The sequence below is a fragment of the Pteropus medius genome, unplaced genomic scaffold (assembly GCF_902729225.1).
Source record: "Pteropus medius unplaced genomic scaffold, Ma_sr-lr_union100, whole genome shotgun sequence".
Classification (NCBI taxonomy): domain Eukaryota; kingdom Metazoa; phylum Chordata; class Mammalia; order Chiroptera; family Pteropodidae; genus Pteropus; species Pteropus medius.
Genome location: NW_024349802.1, coordinates 28,389,965 through 28,412,914, shown reverse-complemented (window position 1 = coordinate 28,412,914; position 22,950 = coordinate 28,389,965). Strand labels below are relative to the sequence as shown.

Below are 22,950 nucleotides of genomic sequence, written 5' to 3'. Positions count from 1 at the left end.
CTTAATGGATTACTCCCATAACTTGAAGTGGCGTTTATTACTGTTGTCATGTTGGACCAGAGAGAACTAGGTATAGAGACAAGAGCACAAATGCATAGCTTCAAAGAGAAACACAGATGAGAGACAACTTAGTTCTTGGGAGAGGGAGAAAATAATACGACTCCATGATGGCTTTCTGGTCTTGTCCTATTAAGAGGCCTGATTCTTGGGTCCTGCTTTTGAGTTCCATGAGATGTTCCTTTATTCTTTTAGTAACTCATTTCTTCTTTTAATTTATATAAACAAGTTTAAATAGTTTTGTGTTACTTGCAACCAAGTAGCTCATAATGAAAAAACATACTTTTTTTCTGAAAATTATAGGTGTCTTCAAATAGTGTGATTAAGAATATGAATTCTCATTATTGCTTGTTATTAAACCATAAGCATTAATGAAACATCAGATAACTAAATATATCAAATTATCAATAGTGTTTAAAAGCGTGGGCTCTGGATTCAGATTGCCTACACTCAAACCTTTACATCAGTATAACATAAAACAAGTTATTTTTCTCTACTATGATTCTGCTATCTCTTGTAGAATATGGAAAATAATTTACATAAAAAATGTCATTATGAAAATAAAGTAATATATGGAAAGCAGTTGGCACAGTAACCAAACTAAGGAAATGCTCAAAAATTGTCAGTTGTTTTTGTTGTTATTTTTTTACTCTGATCATCCTCACGGTTACTTTTCCTGTCTTACTTTCTAGATAAAGCTTTGTTTTGGGGTTCACATAGACGTGTCAAAATACTATCTAGAAATGAAAGTAGTTTCAAATTCTGCTGTGAAATAAGATCAATGTCTGCCATAGTCATTAGAATTAACATTTTTAGTTCTATATCTTTGTTTAAATTTCTAATAAGTTTCATTCATTCTCACAAGAATGGGTTGGGATGATGAGACTTCACTGAGACAGGGAGGAAAATTCTTTTTACACGTCTTGTCAATGATAAGTCAGACAACCTTGGGATATAATCAGGTACCTAATATGAAAATAATTGTGCCATCATTCATAAATGTAAATGACTGCCAACCACTTTTGCGACGAGTTGCCCTGGAGTTGTTTTCCCAGCTGTGCTAAATAGAATTGTGCTAAATAATTTTGCTTGTTCTGTCCTACATCCAAAAGCAAGTATTTTCAGAAGAAGATGAGAGTAAGAGTAGAGTTCATATCCCAAAATGAGTAAAACCTACTGGTCTATATAGGGATTTACCCACCACATCAGGCTCATTAACAGACAGTTCTAGCCAATTGAGCAAAATAATTAGGGTCAGCTATAGATAGAATTACCATTAATTGTTTCCAGATTTCAATCTCTGGGCCCTTCATTCTAGAATTACTAATTAAAATAAGGAAGAAAAAAGTGCTCAGAAGTGTAAAGTCAATTTATGCTTCATAATCATCTATTAGCAAGCCAAATGGCTCATTTATGGAGAATGCTATCCAAATCAGGTTTTCCAGTAGTAAACATTTAAATTCAAGGCACTTGAGAAAAATGTTGCTAAATAAATTCTAGACACCACTGCTTGGTCTAGTTAACATGTCTTCCCACTCTTCTGGAATAGCACCACTCACGAACTGTTCTGAGCATCTTAGAGTACTTTGCCCCATGGTGGACATACTCACTGGTCTGAGGTGTCATATGGAACCTAAAGGGAGCCAATAATATATGCCTCTGGGATTCTTTTCAAGATGAAATGATGAGAGGATGTGTTCTTGACACTGGTCCTGAAATTGTTAATGTATAAGCTAGATTTGCTTGGAGCCATTTCCAAAGCTACAAAAAGACAAATGAAACCAACATGCAGAGAGAAACAGAGATGAGGTGCAGAGGAAGATGAAAAGAGATGCCTGCTGGCATTTGAATCCCCCTTTCCATCTGTCCTTAGCTTTACTCTTACCATTCCCAGTAATGCATGCTAATAAAATTTCTCATTTTTTTCTTAAACTAATCTACTATACCACGATTACTTTCTTTAAACATTGTTGAGACTTGCTTCATTGAAAAGACCCTGGAATTATAAGGGCAATTTATACAGTAGTCATATCTACAAAAAATCTAGACATATATAAATATATATAAACATAGGATATATCTTTATAATGGCCTCATAGTAAGCTTCTAGGAGATTGTATTACAATAAAGGACAGGCATCATGGAACGAACTACATAAGAATGCAAATATATCAGGATATGACTCTAAAACTTTCATTATATTACTGGATTAAGAAATAAAGCATAATAATGATATGAACTTTTATTGAGTTATTATAATGTGCCCACCATAGATATAAGCACTTTACATCTATTACTGAATTTAATCTCACGATAGTGCCATTAGGGTGAATTAAGTATCTATGACAATCTAACTACAAATTCTGTGGCTAAAAACAACATGCACTTATTAACACAGTTTCTGTAGATCAGGAGTCCAGATACAGCTTAGTTGGGTTCTCTGCAAGACTGCAATCAAGGTGTGAGCCTGGGATGCAGTGTCAGCTGAGTCTTAGAGAGGGAAGAATCTGCTTCTTCATTCACTTGGTTGTTGGCTGCATTAAGCTCCTTGTGAGCTGTTGAACTAAGCCTCATTTTTTACTATTCGCCTGAGGCTGGCCCAAGTTCCTTGTCAGGGGAATCCCTCTATAAGCAATACAAATGACAACCTGCCTCATCAAAGCCAGTAAGAGAGAGAATCTCCTTGTAAGACTGGTGCTTCAATCATATGTAATATAATCATGTTCATATAATCATATTTGTCCCATCACCTTTGTAAATATTCTATTGGTTAGAAGTATGTCATAGGCCCTGACTATGTGTTAAGAGGAAGAATTATACAAGGATTGTGAAGGTGGGGCTGATGGGAGCCACCTTAGCGTCTGTCTGCCATAGAGGTATATATTATTTCCCATTTTATAGATGAAGATGCTGATGCATCCTTAACAGAGAAGTTAAGATGCAGAGCTATGCTTCTAATCCAGGCAGTCTGTTTGTATTATGCTGCTCTTTATTGGAAAAAAGAAAATCGTACTACAAATGGCAAGTTCAATAACAATCTCAGATTTAATATTTACTAGCTGTGTGGGCTGGGACAAAAGTCTTAGCCTCCCTGATACTGACTTAATTTTTCTTCTATAAAGCAAAAATAATGATAAAAACATTTCTGGATTTATGTGATGGCCAAGTGACATAATGTATATAAATGTACATTGAAAGTCTAAGAATGTTGTTAAAAATATTACTTAATATCCCTAGGAACTAGAATATAGTTATTATAAACTACATTGCTCCAAATTTATTTTCCCCAAATAATTAGGGACTGTATTTCCTACAACTTGCTATAATTCTATGCATCCACGTAGTCAAAAAAGGCCAATATCACCCATTGCTTTCCGTAAAAATGGCAAGTTCAGTCTTATTAGGCAGAGGGAGATGAAGATAAAGGTATCTAAATATGGCTGATGCTTCACCATCACCAAGACATGAGACTTTAGAACCCTGACTAGAACGACAGATGGGTTGCGTGCGTGCACACGCACACACACACACAAAACCATATTATTTTCCTGGCAATACTTCCATAAAGAACAGACTTGGAGAGATGTTTTTGGTAGCAATGAATAAGAAAGTGAAGGAAATTTGCATCTAGTGAGCATCTACTAAAAGTTACCATTGTTCTAGGGACTTCATAGTTGTTATTTCATTTAACTTTTAGGAAGCTCTGTAAAATAGTCATTATTAACTTTATTTTCACATTAAGAAACTATGAATCAGGGAAGTTATATAATTTTTTCGATGGAGAATTCAAACCCAAGACTTCTTTAGGTTGCACAAATAGGGTAAATATACATTTAAATATACACACACATATATTTGATATATATTATATCATGTTGAAATTCATTCATTTATTCAGTTGTCAAGTCATCAGGAGTAATTAAGCTCATAATATATCAGTCACAGATATATAAAAGCAATGAGAAGTTGGATTAAAATATCACAGCAGTTTTAAAAGAGAAACCATTCAGTTGGGACTCAAGAGACATCCATTCGTATATCTGGTGGTACTGCTCACTAACCATGTGTCCAAGTCAACTGATTTAGATTCTGTAGTCCAAGCCTGAGGTTTTCTTCTGTAAAAATGGCACCTATTTCCTCTGCTCTACCTTTTTTACAAAGAAGCTACTGGAATCAAATTAATTAATATGTTTGTAAGAATAAAGCATTATAAATATAAGGAATTATCACAGTCATGGGTAAACAAATACAATCTTAGACCCATTTAATTTTGAATAATGGTCAAAAAACAAACATCCTCATGAAGCATCTCCTTTCACCAGAGTAGCTAACACAGTCTGTATATGAGATAACAACTTTGACGCTTCTCAGATTTAATAGTAAATGTAAAATACATATAAGGAAGAACTAAATAACTCCAGCTTCTAATCATTACATATCTATAAGCAGACTAGTTTCAGAAAAATGATGATACAATTTTATGAGCTACAAAAAAGATACGGGCATTATATTTACAGACATATTTTCCCTTAAATGTTTCATGTTTCATTGAAAACATGATAGGTTTTAATAAAAGCAATTTAGAAAACATACTACGTTTCGCAAACCTACTTTCCTATAATATCAGCATGCATCTGTGAACAAATGGAGAAGAAATGGAACTTTCTGTCCAGGTCCCTTGGAAGAGCCAGGACTTAGTTGAAACTGACATCAGCATAAATTGAATTAAAACAAACAAGGAAAGAACAGTAAGAACACACTAATGTTGTCATGATTAGGACTGCTCCACACTGAAAGGAAAGCCCTATGGTTGAGGTGAGAGGCTCTGTCACTAGAAGAGTTCAAGCAAAGGCTTATTGCTGGGAAGATTCAGGTTTTGTGCATCCTGAAGTTGAAATTTATACAATTCTGGTGAGTATTTTTAAGAAAAAGAACATATATTTACAAATAAAATATTCGATTGGACAAAGAATATTAATTTATAATGAGGAAATGGACAACGAACTCCAAATATTAAAAAAGAAACCTGACAGACACCACAAACATAAATTCGGAAAAATAATTTTTTTAACAACCCACCTTAATAACACTTTTTTTCCCCTTTACATCTTTTGGGTGAATACTCTTCAATTGCTTCTTCATATGACAATAATTTCATATGAAAGTTTTCAGTGAAGAGTCTAAAAAAACAAAATCACTCTTTCTCATATGATTGACTGAACTTTTATAATGACGGTTTTAGAACAGTTTTTCCTGCAGCTTCAAAAAAACTTTCCATTGACAATCTAAAGTAAATATTTAGGATTGTTGTCAAATTTGGGACACATATTAAATCTCTTTTATATTTGAACTCTAAGACTTAGAGTTATTTTTCATAGACTAGTTCTGGCTCCATACATTTCAAACCTCACTTCTCCTCTATTACATACACATAACTTCAGTGCTAGGCTTTCTAGAATTGGTTGATATTAGATCTAAACTCCAAACCGACATTTTTGTTACATTACTCTGTGTGTTACTGATAATTTAGAAGAGAATCCAACGTCACATGAAGTTGGGTCAATAAGACTCTTAGGAGAATTCCTTTCATCATTATAATTACATAAGCTTCTGTTTCTTTATTCATTAAATGATCCTTTGTACCCTTGAAGCAGTAAATAGGCAGACTTGTATTATCAGACTGGTACAGAGTGAGAATACTGGGGTTGAAAGTCCCATTCCTTTAGCTAGAACTCAGACATATGGCAGTACTCACAAAGAAAGCTGGGAAACCTAGTACCCCTGGGTAGCCACCTCCCAACAAAAGCTCATACAATAAGAGGTAGCACACATTTTTGGTGGATAGGTAGGCATCTCTGACATAGCACTGTATTAAAATCTATATGATCCTTATTAAAATATAGTACAAAGTCTCACACAGCAAGAAATCTCATATGATTTCATTTAACTTCTATTTCTTGCTCTCCTCCCTTAATATTTTTGATCTTGCTCTCTAGCTCTCTCCTTGACCAATTTTTTTCAATTCCAAAAAACTCAAATTGTGTTGTTGTTGCAGTAGTCCTTTTGCTTTATCTTTCGTTTTCCATTTAAAAAGCATTCATGTGGCCAAATCATTTTATAAAGCCTCCTCTATCTTATCTCTTGAGAGAATAACTATATAGAGAGTGGGGAAACTGTGTATGTATCGGGAGATTGGAAAAAAAATTACTGATCATTTTGAAAAGACCTCATTATTCAGTGAAAGAGGGGAAAAAGCATAACAAGCTAATCTAAGTACAGTTTCAGGAGTCTGAGCAGTTGTATTTACCTTGGATATAAACAGATGACTTTCTGAAAGGCTAATCAGAATTAATGAATAGAAAAAATGAGGAATAGAATTAATGCATGGAAAACAGGAAAAGAAAAATTGTAATCAGGCATCAAATTTGTTCTACTAAAATGAGCTAAACTCTATTAGAATTTACAAAATTAAATCACCTTTTAGACTTCTCTCCCCTTTAATATTAAAAGATAAATGAATATAATAAAAGATTTTAAAAAGAGAAGGAAATCTAATTGTAATCACATAATGTGCATGATGTGATAAAAATAAAAGTCAAATGAAGGTGTGAGAACACACAATATCAGGTGATTTGAGAATTCAAGGTGTCCACAATTCATGCTATTTCCTTACAAAGGAATCTGGGTAATAGAAACAGGGTAAGGAATGGCTTAATTCTTGTTTTCTGTTGAGAATATACAGACATCTGACTCACTGATAGTGCTAAATTACTTGCTTCTTCACTGATGCTAAAGATACCCTTCAGTACCTTCCATCAGAAAATCAATTTCCTTGCAGAAGAGTTTTTGAAGGAGGCCTGTGGACCTTCTATAACTAGTTATACCAAAACACACTTTCATTCCTAAAATGCCCTCTACGAACAGGGCACATTTAGTCTTGCAAATCAGAAATGTTTCTCTGTCCTTTAAAACAAACTAGTTTGCCATTGAAGCATATTCCTCCTGCTTATTTTTATTACTTGTAAGTGCTGTCAAAATATATGCCAAACAATAGTGAAGACTCTGAAGTGTGTGTGTGTGTGTGTGTGTGTGTGTGTGTGTGTGTGTGTGTGTGTAATGCTGTGTGTGTGTGCGTGTGTGTGTGTGAGAGAGAGAGAGACAGAGAGAGAGAGAAGGAGAGAGAGAGAGGATCACTCATTAACTACACTATTTGTTATCTAAATGCACAGGACAAAATACTTTTCATGAAATTTGTATGCTTTTGATAAAAAGATAACTATTAGCAATATAGGTCACTTTGACACTGGAACTTTGATTTTTTATTTAAAAAAATGCGTACACTGTCATCACTTAAGAATCTGCAACAGAGTTATTTATTGCAGCAAATACCCAAATTATTACTTTCTCTTTGCTGATTATTTTTTAAAAGGCCTCAAAAATGTCAGAAGTTACCACATCTGACTAAATCACTACAGCACATCATTTTGCCCCTATCACATATTTTAAAAATACAAACCTGGTATTTTCCTTCTTTGCAAGAGCCTGAATTTCAGCAGTTGCCTCCATGTCCTCGAAACCTGTGCCATCAATAATAATTTCTATGTTTATAAGCTTTAATGTGTTGAGTAATTGAAATTCTGGCTTCTCTAGCCACTAAGGATACCAACTTTTCATTTCTATTTAATACAATTGAGAGCAAGGTGTCTTGACTCCCATGTGCTCAGAACAATCAGTTAAGTTCTTCATGAAATTTTTCTGGCAAGAACTAGGGATGTATTATAGGTCCTAGGTTCTAGAGAGATGGGTTTGAGTCTAGCTCTGTTATTTAATAGCTGTGTGATGTTGAAAAAAAAGTCACAATTCTTTGGATCTCTTGTGCATATCTATAAAGGGGGGTATTTGAACAAGATACTTGCTAATGATAGCTAATGCTATAGAGTGCTTCTTGCAGTCCAGATACTTCTCTGTACTTTACATGTATTAATTTATTACATCCTCGGAACAACCCCAAAGAAGAGGTACTTTTATAACTTTTGCTCTATAGATGTAGAAACCCAAGGCATGATGAAGTTAAGAATCTTACCTAAGGTCAAAACAGCAAGTAAAGGTGAGACAGATTCAACCCAGGAGTAAATGCTATTAGCCACCCCACTATACTGCTGAGGTCTTTTCTAGCACTGATGTGATCTGATTTATATCAACCTCTTTTACATAGCACTTAGTTAGACCTAATGTCCTTGGTAGATTTTTGAGACAAGTAACATGAAAGAAGGAAAAGAACCTGGACCAGGAACCAGGAAACTGATCCCTTCTCTCTCTCTTGAACTCAAGAAGTTGTGTGCAGCCATGAAGGTTGCCAAAAAGTTTCTGCACCTTAATGTCCCCTCCAGTTTTCCATTTGTGGGATTTTGATTCTGAATTAACAAATGATGCATCAATCATTGCCAATAGAAACCTAGGTTCTTGGTACAATGAGTTCTTTCCTCCTATATAGAGGGTTGAATGGTGGTCTCCCAAAAGATATGAATATATCCTAATCTCTGGACCTGTGAATATTTCTTATATAGCAAGAGAGTAAATGTTACCTTATTTGGGAAAGAGGTCTTTGTAATGTAATTAAGTTATGGATCTTGAGATAAGATTTCCCTGGATTATCCAGGTGGGTCCTAAATGCTAAATAACTAGTCACAGCAAAACATACTTTCATTTCTAGAATGACCTCTACAAAAAAAAGTATAGTTAGTCCTACAAATCACAAATGCTTCTCTATCCTTTAATCATTTTGACCATAAACTAATTAAAAAACAGTTCATATGCATATACTTATAAGATAGAAGCAAAGGGATATTTCACACTTGGACACACAGAGAAGGACATGTGAAGATGGAGGCAGAGATGGAAGCGATAGAAACCAAGCAATGCCAAGGATTTGGGAGAGCCAGCAGAAGCTAGGAAGAGGCAAGGAAAGATTCTTTTCTAGAGCCCTCAGAAGGAGCCAACCATGCCTATTACCTGATTTTGGATTGCTAGCCTCCAGAACAGTGAGAAAATAAATTTCTGTTGTTGTTTTAAGAACTCCATTGCAGCAGCCCTACCAAATTAATATAGTCCCTATTCGGAATGAATTGGGTAAATCAAAGAGTAGTATCTGAAATATGTTTATATTCAGTGATTACGGAGTAAATGAGCAAGAAATATATTCTTGTAAATATAAACTCATATCATAGAAATTAATGTATGTTAGGCCCTTTAAGTATAAATTGAAAAACACTAGCAAGGGTTGGTAATCTTAAATAAGGAGAAAAGCCTATCAGTTAAAGAATGGATGTCTACCTAGTATAAAGCAATTTAGTCAAGAAGATTTGAAATTTAAACATACTGTCTCCTGGCCTCAACCTTGATGTTTGAGTATATATGTATGAGTACATACATATTTAGATCCAACGAGAAATGCATATAATTTTTCCTTTCTAAATCCATATCCCATTATCTAGTCAAAGCAACATGGGTAAAACACAAATCTGATGATCACATTATTCTCCTGCTTGTCACTAATGATATTGTAAAAGGCAGGTTCTATTCCATTAAAAATTCCTTTAAGAGAACAAGTCTCTGTCTGGAGAATGGTGGTAAGGGTTGCAAACCTGAAGCAGCGTTAGTGTTCTTAGCCTAGACCTGCTGAGGGGATGATGGGTAAGACCCTGCTACCTTCTAGATCTAATCGATAAGGTAATTCTGGGAACTCCATCAGATAAAGAGAGGAAAAGAACTCTAGTAATTGTAACCCTTAGTAATTTGCCCATGTTGTACCTAAGAAAAAAAGAGGGGAGGTCACTACTTCACGTATATAGAGATAGCACCCTGTTCTGAGTACCAACCGCTCGTCTCTCTTCAATGCATGATATCGACAAATGTAATGCAAAAGTAGTTTTCACTTGTAAAAGCCCACAGGAATTAGCATTGTAAGTACTGGAGAGCCTGTTAGCAAAACATCTGCACATATTTCAGTGTAAGTTACTTTGGAAAGCAATGAATAGTACATCAGAAATACAGCACGGGGAAGTTTATTCTAAATCAAACATAGTCAGAGATCTCTGAATACTCTATATTTTAAATTGAGACCAGAAGATTTAGGCACTAGGTCTCCCACCTCTTGTGTTCAAAACACAGGAACAATGGCTAAAATTGGGCTGTTTGCTATTCAAACGAATCATCGAAACTCATTACAAAAGAGTCCTCTTTTTTGCAAATTTTTAAAAATCTTCACAGGTAGTCTTCCCCCACCTCCTCTATGCCTTCTTAGTGGCTCTTTTCTGTGAATAGACATACAATTGGGGTGAGACTTTTTCTAGCTGGCTTAGCAGGAAGCTTTGTGCTAATGAATTGCCATTTTATACTAACAAGCCAATAATTAGTCTCATTCAAAGCAGTCATTGAATAAGGGACTGGGATTCAGGCTATCGCTATGCTAGGGAATTTTCCTTTTAGCACCTAGGCCTGTCCTTTCAGTATCAGCACAGAATGGCAAGCAAAGGTATTTTAATCTCAGCCCACTGCTTTTCTTTTTCATCAGATTGCCCTCTGCCTATTTGAGTCTGTGTTTTGGTTTTGCCCAATATGCTGAATCTGGAGTTATAGGCCCAACAGGAACGTGGGTGGCTGTGATCTAATGCTTGCCAGTACACCTCACTCCTGAAGTGTCACAGTAGTAGGAGGCAGTTTTTCACAAAGGGCTCAGGAGGCAAGGGACCCTAAGTCCAACAATGGAGGGCTACATATGCAAATCAGCAGTGTGTTATTGCTCTGCAAATCCTTGTAAGTGAACTCATTACAAATCAAGCACAGTAGGTAAGCAAAGCTGTGTGCTGTCCACATATACACCCATGCACGTGTGCGCACACTCACACACATGCACACACTCACACATTAATTATTTTCTGAAGCAGTAAGTATATAGTATGGGTTAACCATCAAGCAATGGAGAGCAATTGTTTCCTTATAAAAACCTGCACTATTTACTATGATGTTAATCAGAAGGCTGCAAAAGTGTAATTTGGAAAGCTGGACTCCTTGCTGCAAATACTGTGTGGTTTTTTCCCTTGATAATTATGCATTTGCTCTCTAAGATTAATCAGGGAAGTTAATGATGCAAAAAATTACATTTATAATCCAGTCTGAATACAGCTGTACTGCAAGCTAAGTTCTAAGTCCTATTAAAGTAAATGGAATTAATGGGCTGTCGCTGGCAATCTTTATATCTATCAGTTACTAATTAACATTCTTCTGTAAAGAATAGTTTGTGGTGGGGAAAAAATAAAACATATCTTAGTAGCAACTATGGTAAAGCTTAAGTAATTAGAATGGCCAAAGCAGCAGCTGTTAGGGATGACAATGCAAGGTGTTCACAATGCAGTGAGCAAGAAACTGCCAATTTGTCATGTCATCAGTTTTTTAAAAAATCTGTGTGTGCCTGTGTGTGTGTATGTATGGGTGTATAAAGTTGTTTGTTTTACGCAACAGCAAATGATCACCACTAAGGATGACCTTTCAGTGGGAAATGTCGATGTCAGCTAATAATGCAGGAACAGAGGCATGCGAACTGTGAAACGGGAGAGTCAAATTATCTATAGAGGACAAATGAATGTAGCACTTTATCTTCGGAAACACTCAAGCATATTTGCTGCTCTCATCACAAAAAAAGCTCCCAGTTTGATTACTGATTTTTAATTGTTTTCTGTTCTTGTACTAATTTGAAGTGTCTCTTCCTTCCCACCCTTTAGCATTCTGTGTGTATGTATGTTCATTTGATTCTTAGAACACAAGGTGAAATATATTACTTTTGGATTTTAATTCTTTTGTATTTTTGTTTTGTTTTGGCCAGAAATATGTGCTTTGTCACTCTACAGTCCAGAAGACTAAATTTAGTAATAAAGGATGCAGTTCCTTTTATAGGAGACATGAAAGAGTTTCCACTCATTTTTTATTACTCACAAATTGAGACTCAGATGCAATAAAAACTCTCTTAGACCCTATAGATAAAAGATGGCTCTATTTTAATGAGAAAAAAAGTGACAATGGAGGAAGGCATTCAAAAATAATGCTTTAGAAAGAAAATGAGGTCAAGATCATTTGCCCTTGAATTTTCAATATCCCCAATTTGCCTTGACACCAAACAGTTAACACTTAGTTTGAAGAGATCATTTGCTTGTAAACTTTCCAGAAGTGCAGGAAACTTGCTTTTTTCAGTTAGATTCATACTGAACCTCACAAACAGAAAAAAAGGCAAATGTTTTGAGAAGTCAAGTGATAGAATAAATTGGGTCCTGAATTTTGAGTGAAAAGATCAAGGTTGAAATCGTACCTCTTTCACTTACTAGGAGAAAAAGCCTGAAAGTTAGGTTTTTTTTCATCTATCAAAAAGGGATAAAGCAGATGATCTTCTCTCCTTCTAAGGAGATGTTAAGATGTTAAAGACTTCAAGTGAGATTATGAACAGGTAGGTGTTCAAAAATGGAAAGTAATTCTGTGTTGAATTCAGTCCATCTATACAGCTATCAAGAGACAGTTGTATCTTTAGTATAGGTCCAGTGGATTAGAACCCCGAGGGCTAGGGAAGAGGCATTAGATCTGGGAAGGGAGCCAGCCCGCCTTGGCCTTGCACTTTGGGAAGCTTTCCTCAAAATTTTCCAAGTCCTAAGTGGGTACCTGGACCAAGAGGAGCGGGCACTTGCATCCAGGTCCCCACAGAGCTCTGTGATTTGCACCTTTGAGGTTGTCATGACACTTGGGGCCAGGGTGGTTCCAAGAGGGCGGGCTGGGACCCTCCTGCTGCCTTGAATGCTGCTTCTACATGCAAGATCAGGCCACCCATGGTTGCTGACACCTGATTTAGGGTGTCCACTCCCAGTGAGCACAAGGTATGTTTGGAGCTCTGGGATACCCACCATCCACCCTGTCTGAGTCACACGTGTAGGTCCTAAGTGGTACTTGCCTCTCTTACTCTGAAAGTCTAGGTCCACAGCACTAATGGGGTGGGCTGCAACCTTGGTCCCATGCACCTCCACAGCTGATAGCCAGGACAGCTACCCACCCCCACCACTGGCTCCAATGTCCTCCTAGATGGCTTTCGAGACTATTCCTCCTCATGCCAACAAACCCTGCTGGTCAATGTCCTCTCGTCTCCCACCTCATGCTGTCCCTGTCATCTTAGGCTGTGCTTGATGAGTTGGACACGTTTTGCCAGAATGGAACTGCTCCTCTCGTTCTTCCCGCAGGCCACCACCCTTTGGACTGATGGCCTTGTGTGGCTGGCAAGAGTGCTCTCTTTTTCATTAAAAAGAGAGCACATTTTAGCCTGAATTGTTCAGAATACAGTGGAAGATACATTTATGCTAGAAAATCCAAACAGTAAATTTGATGTCAACAAGTGAGAATTATCCTTCACACTTTCTTATATAATTTGGGAAGGCTTGCATCTCCTGTCATCGTTAAGGGAGAAGCACAGTAACAACCTTTGAGTAGGTCACCATGGGTCTTCACCTCAAGCAGATGGACGAGGCGGCTCAGCAGTAACAATGTAACAGCCCTTAAATTACTGGTGTTAAGGAAAAGCAGAAACAAGGTCTGTTTTAATACAAACTTGCTCTGAAGAGTCCTGGCATTGTAATAACAATGCTGTTCTCTCCTTCTTATAGAGGGAGATATGAAATCAACTAGGAATGATGCATTGGGCAATACACAATGGAAAAGAAGGTGTCTGCACGCTAGAAAAAATTTTCATGTGCACAGATGGGACAACAAATAGATATATAAGTAGCTCTTGTCTACTAAATAGAAGTAGACAAATATTCTATTTTTTCTTCAATAAATCACTATGCCTCATATGGGCCCATAGTTTGGTTATATATTTTATATTTAACTTGTTTTATAGACAGGAACCAGGTCAAACAACATTTGTCCAGGCTCTGGACATGCTAGAGGCAATTCTGCGGGGCATCCTCCAAAAAATATATACACATATTTATCAATACCTATATCAATATGTATATAAAATCTATAAAGCTATACAGTCAAATTAATTCTCTTTGTTGAATTCAGCCTATCTATATAACTCAAGAGGTCTTAATTTTAATTCTTTGGACATGATTATTATTTTGTTTTTTAATGTAAAATAAATGTTGTAGTTTGCCTAGTCGTCACTTTACTTGATGATGGCTACAATACTTATGTATTCTAGTCTCATTTTAACTAAGACTCACATCTTTAAACTAATTCATCTGTTCTTTCAAAATGATTTATGTGGACGCTCCAAGCAAAATGTAATGGTAAAGGAAAATAACAATTTAAAAATCTTGCCCCCAAATGAAAAACAAAATGTTTATTAGCCTTTCTTCCTTGACCTGTCACAGAAATGAAGGGATGATAAAATAATGTCCCCATCTAGAAGAACTATCATTTTTTTTTATTGTTAGAAGAGGCATAACTTGTGTTTGAGAAGAGGGGCTCAGAGTTTATTCTGCCGTCAATCTTATGAGAGTTATTGTGTTTGTTAGCTATGTAATTTGCATGAACGAGCCTCTTAGTTTCCTCATCTGTATATTAAGACAACACAGCACCCACGTCATTGAGTTGTTGTAAGGATCCAAAGAAATAATGTAGGATAAGCATTTATGTATTTTACCTAGAACCAAAACTGTGTTTAATAAATACAAGTTCCTATTATTTTATTATAGATCATAAAATGATGTTTTGCTTTAAAAACACTTTTATTACACATTAATAACAAATCTCAAAAGAAAATGACTTTGCACATGATCCTTAAATATTGCTACAGTATACGGTATGGTTGCAAGTTCCGCAGCAATTCTGTTTTATTTCATTTTATAACACATGGCCTGATGATACTGATTTTAAACCACTTTCCCCTGTTCAGTTGGTCATCACTATCTGAGCTGCAGATTCTCTTTCTTGCAAAAGTAAAGCAAAAAAACTGACAAAAATTAGTACAGAATTATGCATGTCAGTGAGTTTGAAATGAAAAGCTGAAACACATTAAAATCATCAAATTCTATTGTGAAAAGGGAGGAATGGCCCTACGGTGCTTATGGTGGTTGTTCTTTTTTCACAGACATAAGTAGATTAAACCGTGTGTCTAGTCAATATGGAACAAGATACAGTAAAGAAAATACTAACAGTATTCAGTTCAGCTTCTTATTTTCACTTCACGTGCAACCAATCAACATTATTTACTTAATGAAAACCGACAGCACTATTTTAAGAGATGCCTCCATTCATAAAAGTGCTTTTTATTGCCATCACAACACAGTTTGGGAAATTACAGTTTGGTTCGCGTTTGGAACTTCCCAGGTTGGCCACAAACCTTAAAAGGAAGCCCAGCTTTCCCCTGCATGGAGGATTACCCTGTCATGTATCTGTTTTCTGGGTGACCTGCAAAATTAATTCAATGTCAAAAATTGGCATTAAAGAAAGTAATTATTTTTTTTTCTTTTCAAAAAGTACTGAAATAAAAATAACAATGCTATTTCCAGTCACACAGATACGTGTAAAGATGGAAAAGATACATTACCTAAATTGGAAAAAGATTTAGTTTATTTTAAAATAACAGAAATCTGAGAAATAATCATACTCTGAGGCCCATTAAAGGCTACTGGAAAGAATTGAATGGGTAGAAATCCAGGCAGCTGGGAAAATGCTGGTTCAACAACTTCACAGAAGAACCTTGAGTCCCTCCATAGGACACGGGAAGGAAACCATCACTGCCCAGCTCTCGCCCACCAGCCTCAGAAAATGCAACTCAAGCATCGTGAAGGTTTAACACTGAGTATTCCAGGAAAACCATGAGCCAACTGCAACCTGAATCCTGGACATGAGGAAGTTCTCTCGACCACAGTCATAATGCAATCTCTAGACTCTTTTGCTACTTCTGTGTTGAAGCCAAATTTGAACCTATTAAAGAGTAGAGGTAAACATTTCCTTCTCCTTAGAGTGACCTGCCAAACATACCCTATTCCCACTCCCCAAACATGAGGGAGGCTTAGAAAGGAAGGATTAAGATTCATAAAAATACATCTATTCACTCATAGATATTTTCATAATCTACTTCTTGCCTATCTCTCAAATACTTTCTTTGATCTGGTTTTAAGGATTAAAATATCATTATTAAGTAACAAGATAGAACAGAATTGATTTTTCAAAAAACTAAAATATTTTGATGGTAGATTCCAATAGTTAGATAAAGTAGTAAAGCTACAATCTAATTAGCTTTATAAATAAGAAGCAGAGAAAATATTTCTTCATGATTCCAAATTCATGGGACTCTCTCTTCCCAAGGTTCATATTCTTGCAGATGCAGGTATTTTCTGTGTTTTTGCTGTTTCTGTTGACAGTCAGGATATGAAATGATCCAAACGAGGAACAACTAGGAAAGACCACATGAAAATACCATAGGCCATGCCCAAACAGAAAGTTTCTAAACCAGCCCTGGGGTAAAGCTTTCAGGGATTCAGGGACAAAAGCAACCACTGAATTTTTTTTTCTGAATCTAGTTCTCGTAAACAAGAATACTTAATGACATTTTTCTCTTCCTTCAGACATATTCACTAAATTTGAACAATTCAAGAGAACCATGTGACTTAACTACATTAGGAAAAAGAGTCTTGGTCTAGGCCTCAAATTTAGCCCTGGGCAAATAGCAAAGTATTAAGAATGCATTTTTGTCCATTTTGATGAGTGAGTGACTGAGACACAAGGAAGTCATATAGCTTCTATGTCTGTGCTGTCCAATACCATGGACGTTGGTTAAATGTGACTTTTTAAATTTAAATTAATTAAAACTAAAAATTCAGTTCCTCTGTCTCACTAGCCACATTTCCTGTGTTCAGTAGTCACGTATAGTAAGTGTCTACCACACTGGAAAATAAATGACACTTTTGCCATCATAGAAAGTTCTAACGAACAGCACTGCTAACGTAGTCAAAGCAATTTGAGGTGGGCTTTCAAGCCCTCTCTCCTTTCATGTTTCTTAAAGTTCCCCTTTTTTTTTATTTAAATCATCCTATTGGCCAGGTACTTTCCACATTTTATCTCCAATTTACTTGCTATGCTATGTGACAAATAATACAATTCTCATTCTATGGATGAGGACACGAGTTGAGGGAGGTTAAACATACTGCCCAAGGTCACATATCGAGGACGGAACCCCAGATTCACCCAGCTCAGAGCTCCTGCTCTATGTATAATGCTGTGAGGCTCCTGGAGTTTATACTCACTACTCCAAGCAAGGTACTTCAGAGATACAAACCCACGCAAATGCCCTTCGCATAGGTCCTTTGGGTAAAAATGTGACAAGGTGAGGAAGTAGAAAAGGAATTAACATGGTTCAAAAGCCACTTCTGTGCCAGGAACTATACCAGACATGTTGTCTCAATTTTCACAAAAAGTCTATTCAGTTATATGCATCGCACAGACAGGCAAAAATAAAATGGCTTCTTTATTGAACTGGATGTCTCTTGAGGTCAAATTTGGCTCTGATCTGTGGCATTACCTTTCTATCCTCATGGAATATTCCTATCTGACTTGAATCAGATTCCCAGTGGCTATGAGAGGATAAAGCACTGAGGATATTTATCACTACCACCACCTTGTGGTGACCTTGGCCACTGCAGGTATCCCCTCTCCTGAGGAGAAGATTAGGTAGGTTCTAGAAGTACCTCTCTCCTCTGGTTGAGGTGCATGAATGTGACGGGAAGTGTCCAGGTGGAACCTAAAAAATGAGTCCAAGGTGGGTTCCAATACAAGAAAATCTAAGGCACATATTTGAAGTTAGAACGGGGAACAAAGAGAGGCAGGCAAGTATGTTAGAATTCTAAATGGGCAGTGATGCAAATAGATTTCAGCACCAGGGGCCAAGGCTGGTGGGCTATTTACATGCTTCAGTACACATGGATGTGGTCTCGACAGGCCCATTTAAAGAATTTGGGTATCGAAGGGCTTAGAGAGAAAAAGCAAAAGTCAATTAGGGATTTGGTGCCTATCAACGACGAGTTTTTCAGTGTTTTGCAGTAAAATATAATTTAAAAATTAGGACAGTTTAGGGAAGGTTTGTTTGTTTTCCATAAAACTAAGGACTACAAGTACAGGATCATCTCTTTTCTCTTTTTGAGGTTATGTGTTCTGTTGTTAAAGATCTATTTTTTAAATGAAATGACTTTAATAGAATATTCTAGGCTGTTTGTTTTAATGCCCTTTGTTGACAACATTAACTATCGGCAAACTTATGTTAAATTATATGTGTGCCCTGTGTGTGTGTGTGTGTGTGTGTGTGTGAGAGAGAGAGAGAGAGAGAGAGAGAGAGAGAAATTATTACTGGCTTGTGAAGGTCAAGTCTAGGAACCACTGCACTATGGGATTAGTGGTGAAGCAAAGCGTAGGCTATGCATTCCAAGGTCCCCCACATATTCCAGTGGGTCCTGAATATTTTTAAGAATGACCCTTTTATCAATGTGTCACATATTAATAAGAGAAAGCTGAGTTTAGAAGACTAAAAGATGTGAAAATCAGGTGGTAGATTAGGTGTCTTTTTCCATCCTCATCCCAATTACTGAAATTCTGCATGCCTCCTTTGTTTACTAGAGATTCTAACCTGTGCAAATCGCAAACAACAGAATAGATGTGGATACAAATAAAAGTCAAAAAAGGTTAAAAACAATTGCCTTAGATAATGTACAGTAGTATGAGACAGACATGGTTTTCCCATGAAACAACACATCAAAATGTGAGCCATAGAGCAAGCATCACCTGTAGGGTATCTACCTGGAGTGGAAGAAAATTTTCTATTAAAATATTGTTGTTCCCATCACTTATGTGGAAAGAGGTCTGCTGGTCATCTAACTGTCTCTGAATCAAGTAACAATATATGTAGTTTTGATGTATACCACAACTATAACCTGATATAAAGCATTTATTTTAAATGTGGTTATGTATACAACAGCAGAGTAGACCAAAACTGCCAAATGTTTTCTTCGCAAATATGTTCTAAAATGAGGAACCGGTATATTAATAATCCCTTTGTCTGCAATTTGCAAGATGAAATTGAGCAATGACCTGAAAGACTATTTTTTCCACCAACTAGGGCTTTCCCCATTCTTCCCTAACACTGCGGACAAAGGCTTCTGGAATGACTGGTGGTTGCTGAAGTTCGTAAGGTGGCAGTGCGTTTAGGAAACCCGAAGCTGGAGCTGAATAAAAAGCTGTTTCAAAAAGTCTTCACTCTGACACCATAGGCTCTAAGTGGCATTTCACTGTCGGACGGGATCCATTTTAATTGCTCACAAGTAGCATCTCTGCTGTAAGGGCAAGTTACATTAACTGAGAAAGGCTGTGGGCTTCAATAGCAGAAACATTAACTGGCAGTGGGGAAAAAGGAGGATTTATTTTCAAATCTGCCACCAATTGGCTATGTCACCTTAGGCAAGTCATTTTTATTCATTTCCTTAAAGGGTACACTCTGAGAGAAAGGATTTAAGGTAGCTTTTATGAACAACCTAGATAAGAGAAAAAAAAGTCAATAAAATAAGAAAAAAAAAGAGAAGTTGCTTAACTTCTCCAAGTTCCCATTTACTGTTTCTAAGAAAGGCAGGCGAGTCTGTCAGTAGCTGCTGAGTTCTGTTCTGTGGCTGAGTGACTGGCTGTCAGTATCAGAATAATCTGGGATCCTCTTCATTATACCCGCTTCCTGGAACCATTCCTAAAATTTTAACTTAGTAAATATGGGGAGAAGCTTTGGAATCGGAATTGTTATAAGCACCCCAGATGATCCCATCCTAACACTTAAACCAAAGTGTAAGTAGTGGTAGTAATAATAATGATAAAAATAATAGCTAAACTTCCATAGTACTATGCGCAAGAGATCTTATTAAAATAATATATGCATATATCTCTTCAAATATGACCTATAATATCCTTTCTCACTCCATGATTTTATGACTCCATGTACCTTCCCATTTCTATTGTGCCTGGGAAATATTTATTAATGGTAGAACTGAAAAATTTTTTTAAAGTCCCCCAACCAACATTGTACATTATAATTAACAGATAGTAAGTGCTGGCTAAAATTCAGAGAATCAGATTAAAGTCTATTTTTCTTGTGATCTATTCCTAGTCAACTTTAGGGAGAATGAGTCTGTCATATTAAAGAGTTGTGCTCCCTCTTTTCCTGCAGATGTGCTAAAAGTAATGGTTTGTCAAAGCCATTTGGTAAGGACAGGAGAAACAAAATAGGTGCAGGGGTCTCCTTGGGCTACTTCTGGCCAGGTCTGCCTTGAGCTCGGGGTACAGGTTGGGGGCCCTCAGAAGCTCATTCAGCTCTTCCCCACACAACACCCTGTGAAAATCCACTTCTTATTTTCATCTGTTTTTCTCCAGGCCTATTCTTTTCCTAGGTAGGAAGGCTCATTCTCAAAACAGAAGGAAAAATAAGAACATATACATGTTCCATGTTCCCATGCTCACTCTGAAAATGAAAGGATTAAGCACATGAAAAAAGTAACCACTTGACCGGGTAATGGGAACCACTGCCAGTGACACTTAATCTGCCCATGCGGAATTTTTTATTTCTTCTTTTTTTCCCCCTACCACCAGTATTTTTTCAGACCTCGTTTTAGGAAAAGTGACCCAAATTCCATCAAAAGATGAGCAGCCTCCCATGTAGGCTACTATTTTAAGCTTTATAGGCAACTCGTTTCCAGTATTTATTAGAGAAGAGACTCTAAGATGCAATGCATAACAGAAACTCATCTAGCTTTTGAAACTTTAGTCATGGATTAAGCCAAAAGATGCAAAACTGGCCACACACTGTACTGGCTTACCCTAGCACTGCTTTGATGGTATTGTATTATGACATCACTTCATAGGGCTCTGCCAAATAAGTGAGGAAACCCACCACAGTATCTGTTGCAAGGATTGATTAAATATTCATATTTATAGACATTTCCTCTAGGAGGACCCATGGGGAAAGTGACCCTCTGCATATATTTCCTCACTGCATCCTCCCAGTCGCCCTATGAATTAGGTTTTATTATCATCACCATGTGACAAGAAAAGTAGAAATTATAAAATTTAAGAAAACTTCTCATAATTTTGTAGCTAGTAATTGGAGGAACCAGTGTTCAAAATTAAGATTTTCCAAATCTACACTCTTTTCTTTCAAGTTTAATTAAACTGCTGAAATACCACACAAAAATCTCAGTGTCACTAACATACTATGTACACTTAGGCAAGTCACTTCATCTTTTTAAGACTTACTTTGCTCATCTCTAAAATAGGGAGACAGAACTAAACGAACTCAAAAGTACACTTGAGTTTGGATATTATGATGACTTGGGAACTGTGTTCCCATCAGACATGTGGAATTCAAGTTCCTCTTTATCATCATCACCTTCATCACCATAACAATCTCCATTACCAATATCTACTGAGCACATATTATGTTAATCATCATGTAGAGTGTTGCTCTTCTAACACACCCTATACTGTAGACACTATCTATTTTTCCATTTTAAAGATGAGAGAAGAGAGAATTAAAGAGATGCAATTTTCCAAGTCCACGTAATTAGTAGATGATAAGGTAAGAATTTAAATAGTCTATAAGTTTCACAGACAGATAACAGAGAACAGCCCTTTGACTCATATAAAGAAATATTTTAAATGATATTTATATTTATGTTTATTGGTTGGTACCAAGGATATGCAAACTTACCATGTGTTTGTTTGTTTGTTTGTTTGTTTGTTTTTTGGCTTGTGAGGTGAGATATGTCGATATGACATTATAATGCACAGACATACACACATGAAAATACTGAATAGCAATTTTCTAGTGACAACCTCCTTTTCTATGCTGGACTTTACTGGAAGACAGCAGTAGCATCTGGCTCCTCACTTGTCCCCTCACAGACAATGCCACGTCAACCCACACTTCTCTCCTACCCTCCTAAGACAGGTTAACCTTAAACTACCTTATGACAAACAGTATTTCCAGATCACATCTCTGGAACTTCCTGTAGTCTGTCTTACCACAACAGCAGACACATATCTTATCACCCTCTCTCCCCACCCTAGCACCACTATAGATGTGATATATTTGGAATCAAGCAAAGGAAGATTTTTAAAAATCACTTTCTATGGAGGAAATACCTCCTTGAATACTGAGGAGATCACCGCAAATAAGTTTTTTGTTTGTTTGTGTGTTTGTTTGTTTGTTTTTTTCCCAGCCAGGAGTCTGCCTTTATCCTCACTTTAAAAAAAAAAGTATAATTGCATATATTTTTCAAAATGTCAGTGGTGCTTTTGGCTATCTAACAGTCTTTTGAAACTTCAGTTACTTCAGTTTTAGACAGCCATCAAAAGGCATTTTGACCTTGCAAAATCTTTGAATTTGTGGTTTCCTTTTTTAAACGAAGTCAAGATTTGAGATAGGAAGGAGAAACTTCCTAATGTCAGAACTTAGATATAAAGTCAGCAGGTATTCCCGGTAAACACTGAGGAGAAGTTTTTAAGGGTGTTTATTCTCATCAGGTTACTAGAAATAAAAGCCTTTCCTTTAAGGCTTCAGATTCCCAGAGGTGGATCCTTGTTCATCTGGAGCTTATATGAAATCTAAATGTATGTAAGGGTATTGATAGTATGTATATGTCTCTGGATGTCCAATAAAGATTTCTCTCATTTAATCAATATTTATTGAATTCCTAATATGTGCCAGGCATGATACTAGGCACCAGAGACATGGTGGTGAACAAAAACACAGCAAAAAAAGTCCTCCCTGTCACAGAGATTACAATCTAGTGGTGGGAGAGACAGTCAATTAAACTTAACTAGATA

The 22,950-nt window shown here is 36.5% G+C and overlaps 1 protein-coding gene across 6 annotated transcripts in view; it reads right to left on the bottom strand.

Moving 5' to 3' along the window:
• The window catches only part of ZNF385D (zinc finger protein 385D), a 268,358-nt gene that overhangs the window by 151,980 nt on the left and 93,428 nt on the right, over window positions 1-22,950 (bottom strand). Inside the window, exon 1 of one of the 6 annotated variants that reach the window (XM_039836770.1) lies at window positions 5,137-5,214. The exons of the other annotated variants lie outside the window; for them this stretch is intronic. Within the exon in view, the coding sequence (XP_039692704.1) occupies window positions 5,137-5,199 (63 nt within the window). The 5' untranslated portion in view covers window positions 5,200-5,214. Of the gene's footprint in view, window positions 1-5,136; window positions 5,215-22,950 lie in introns of those variants that run through there. 6 annotated transcript variants of the gene reach the window in all.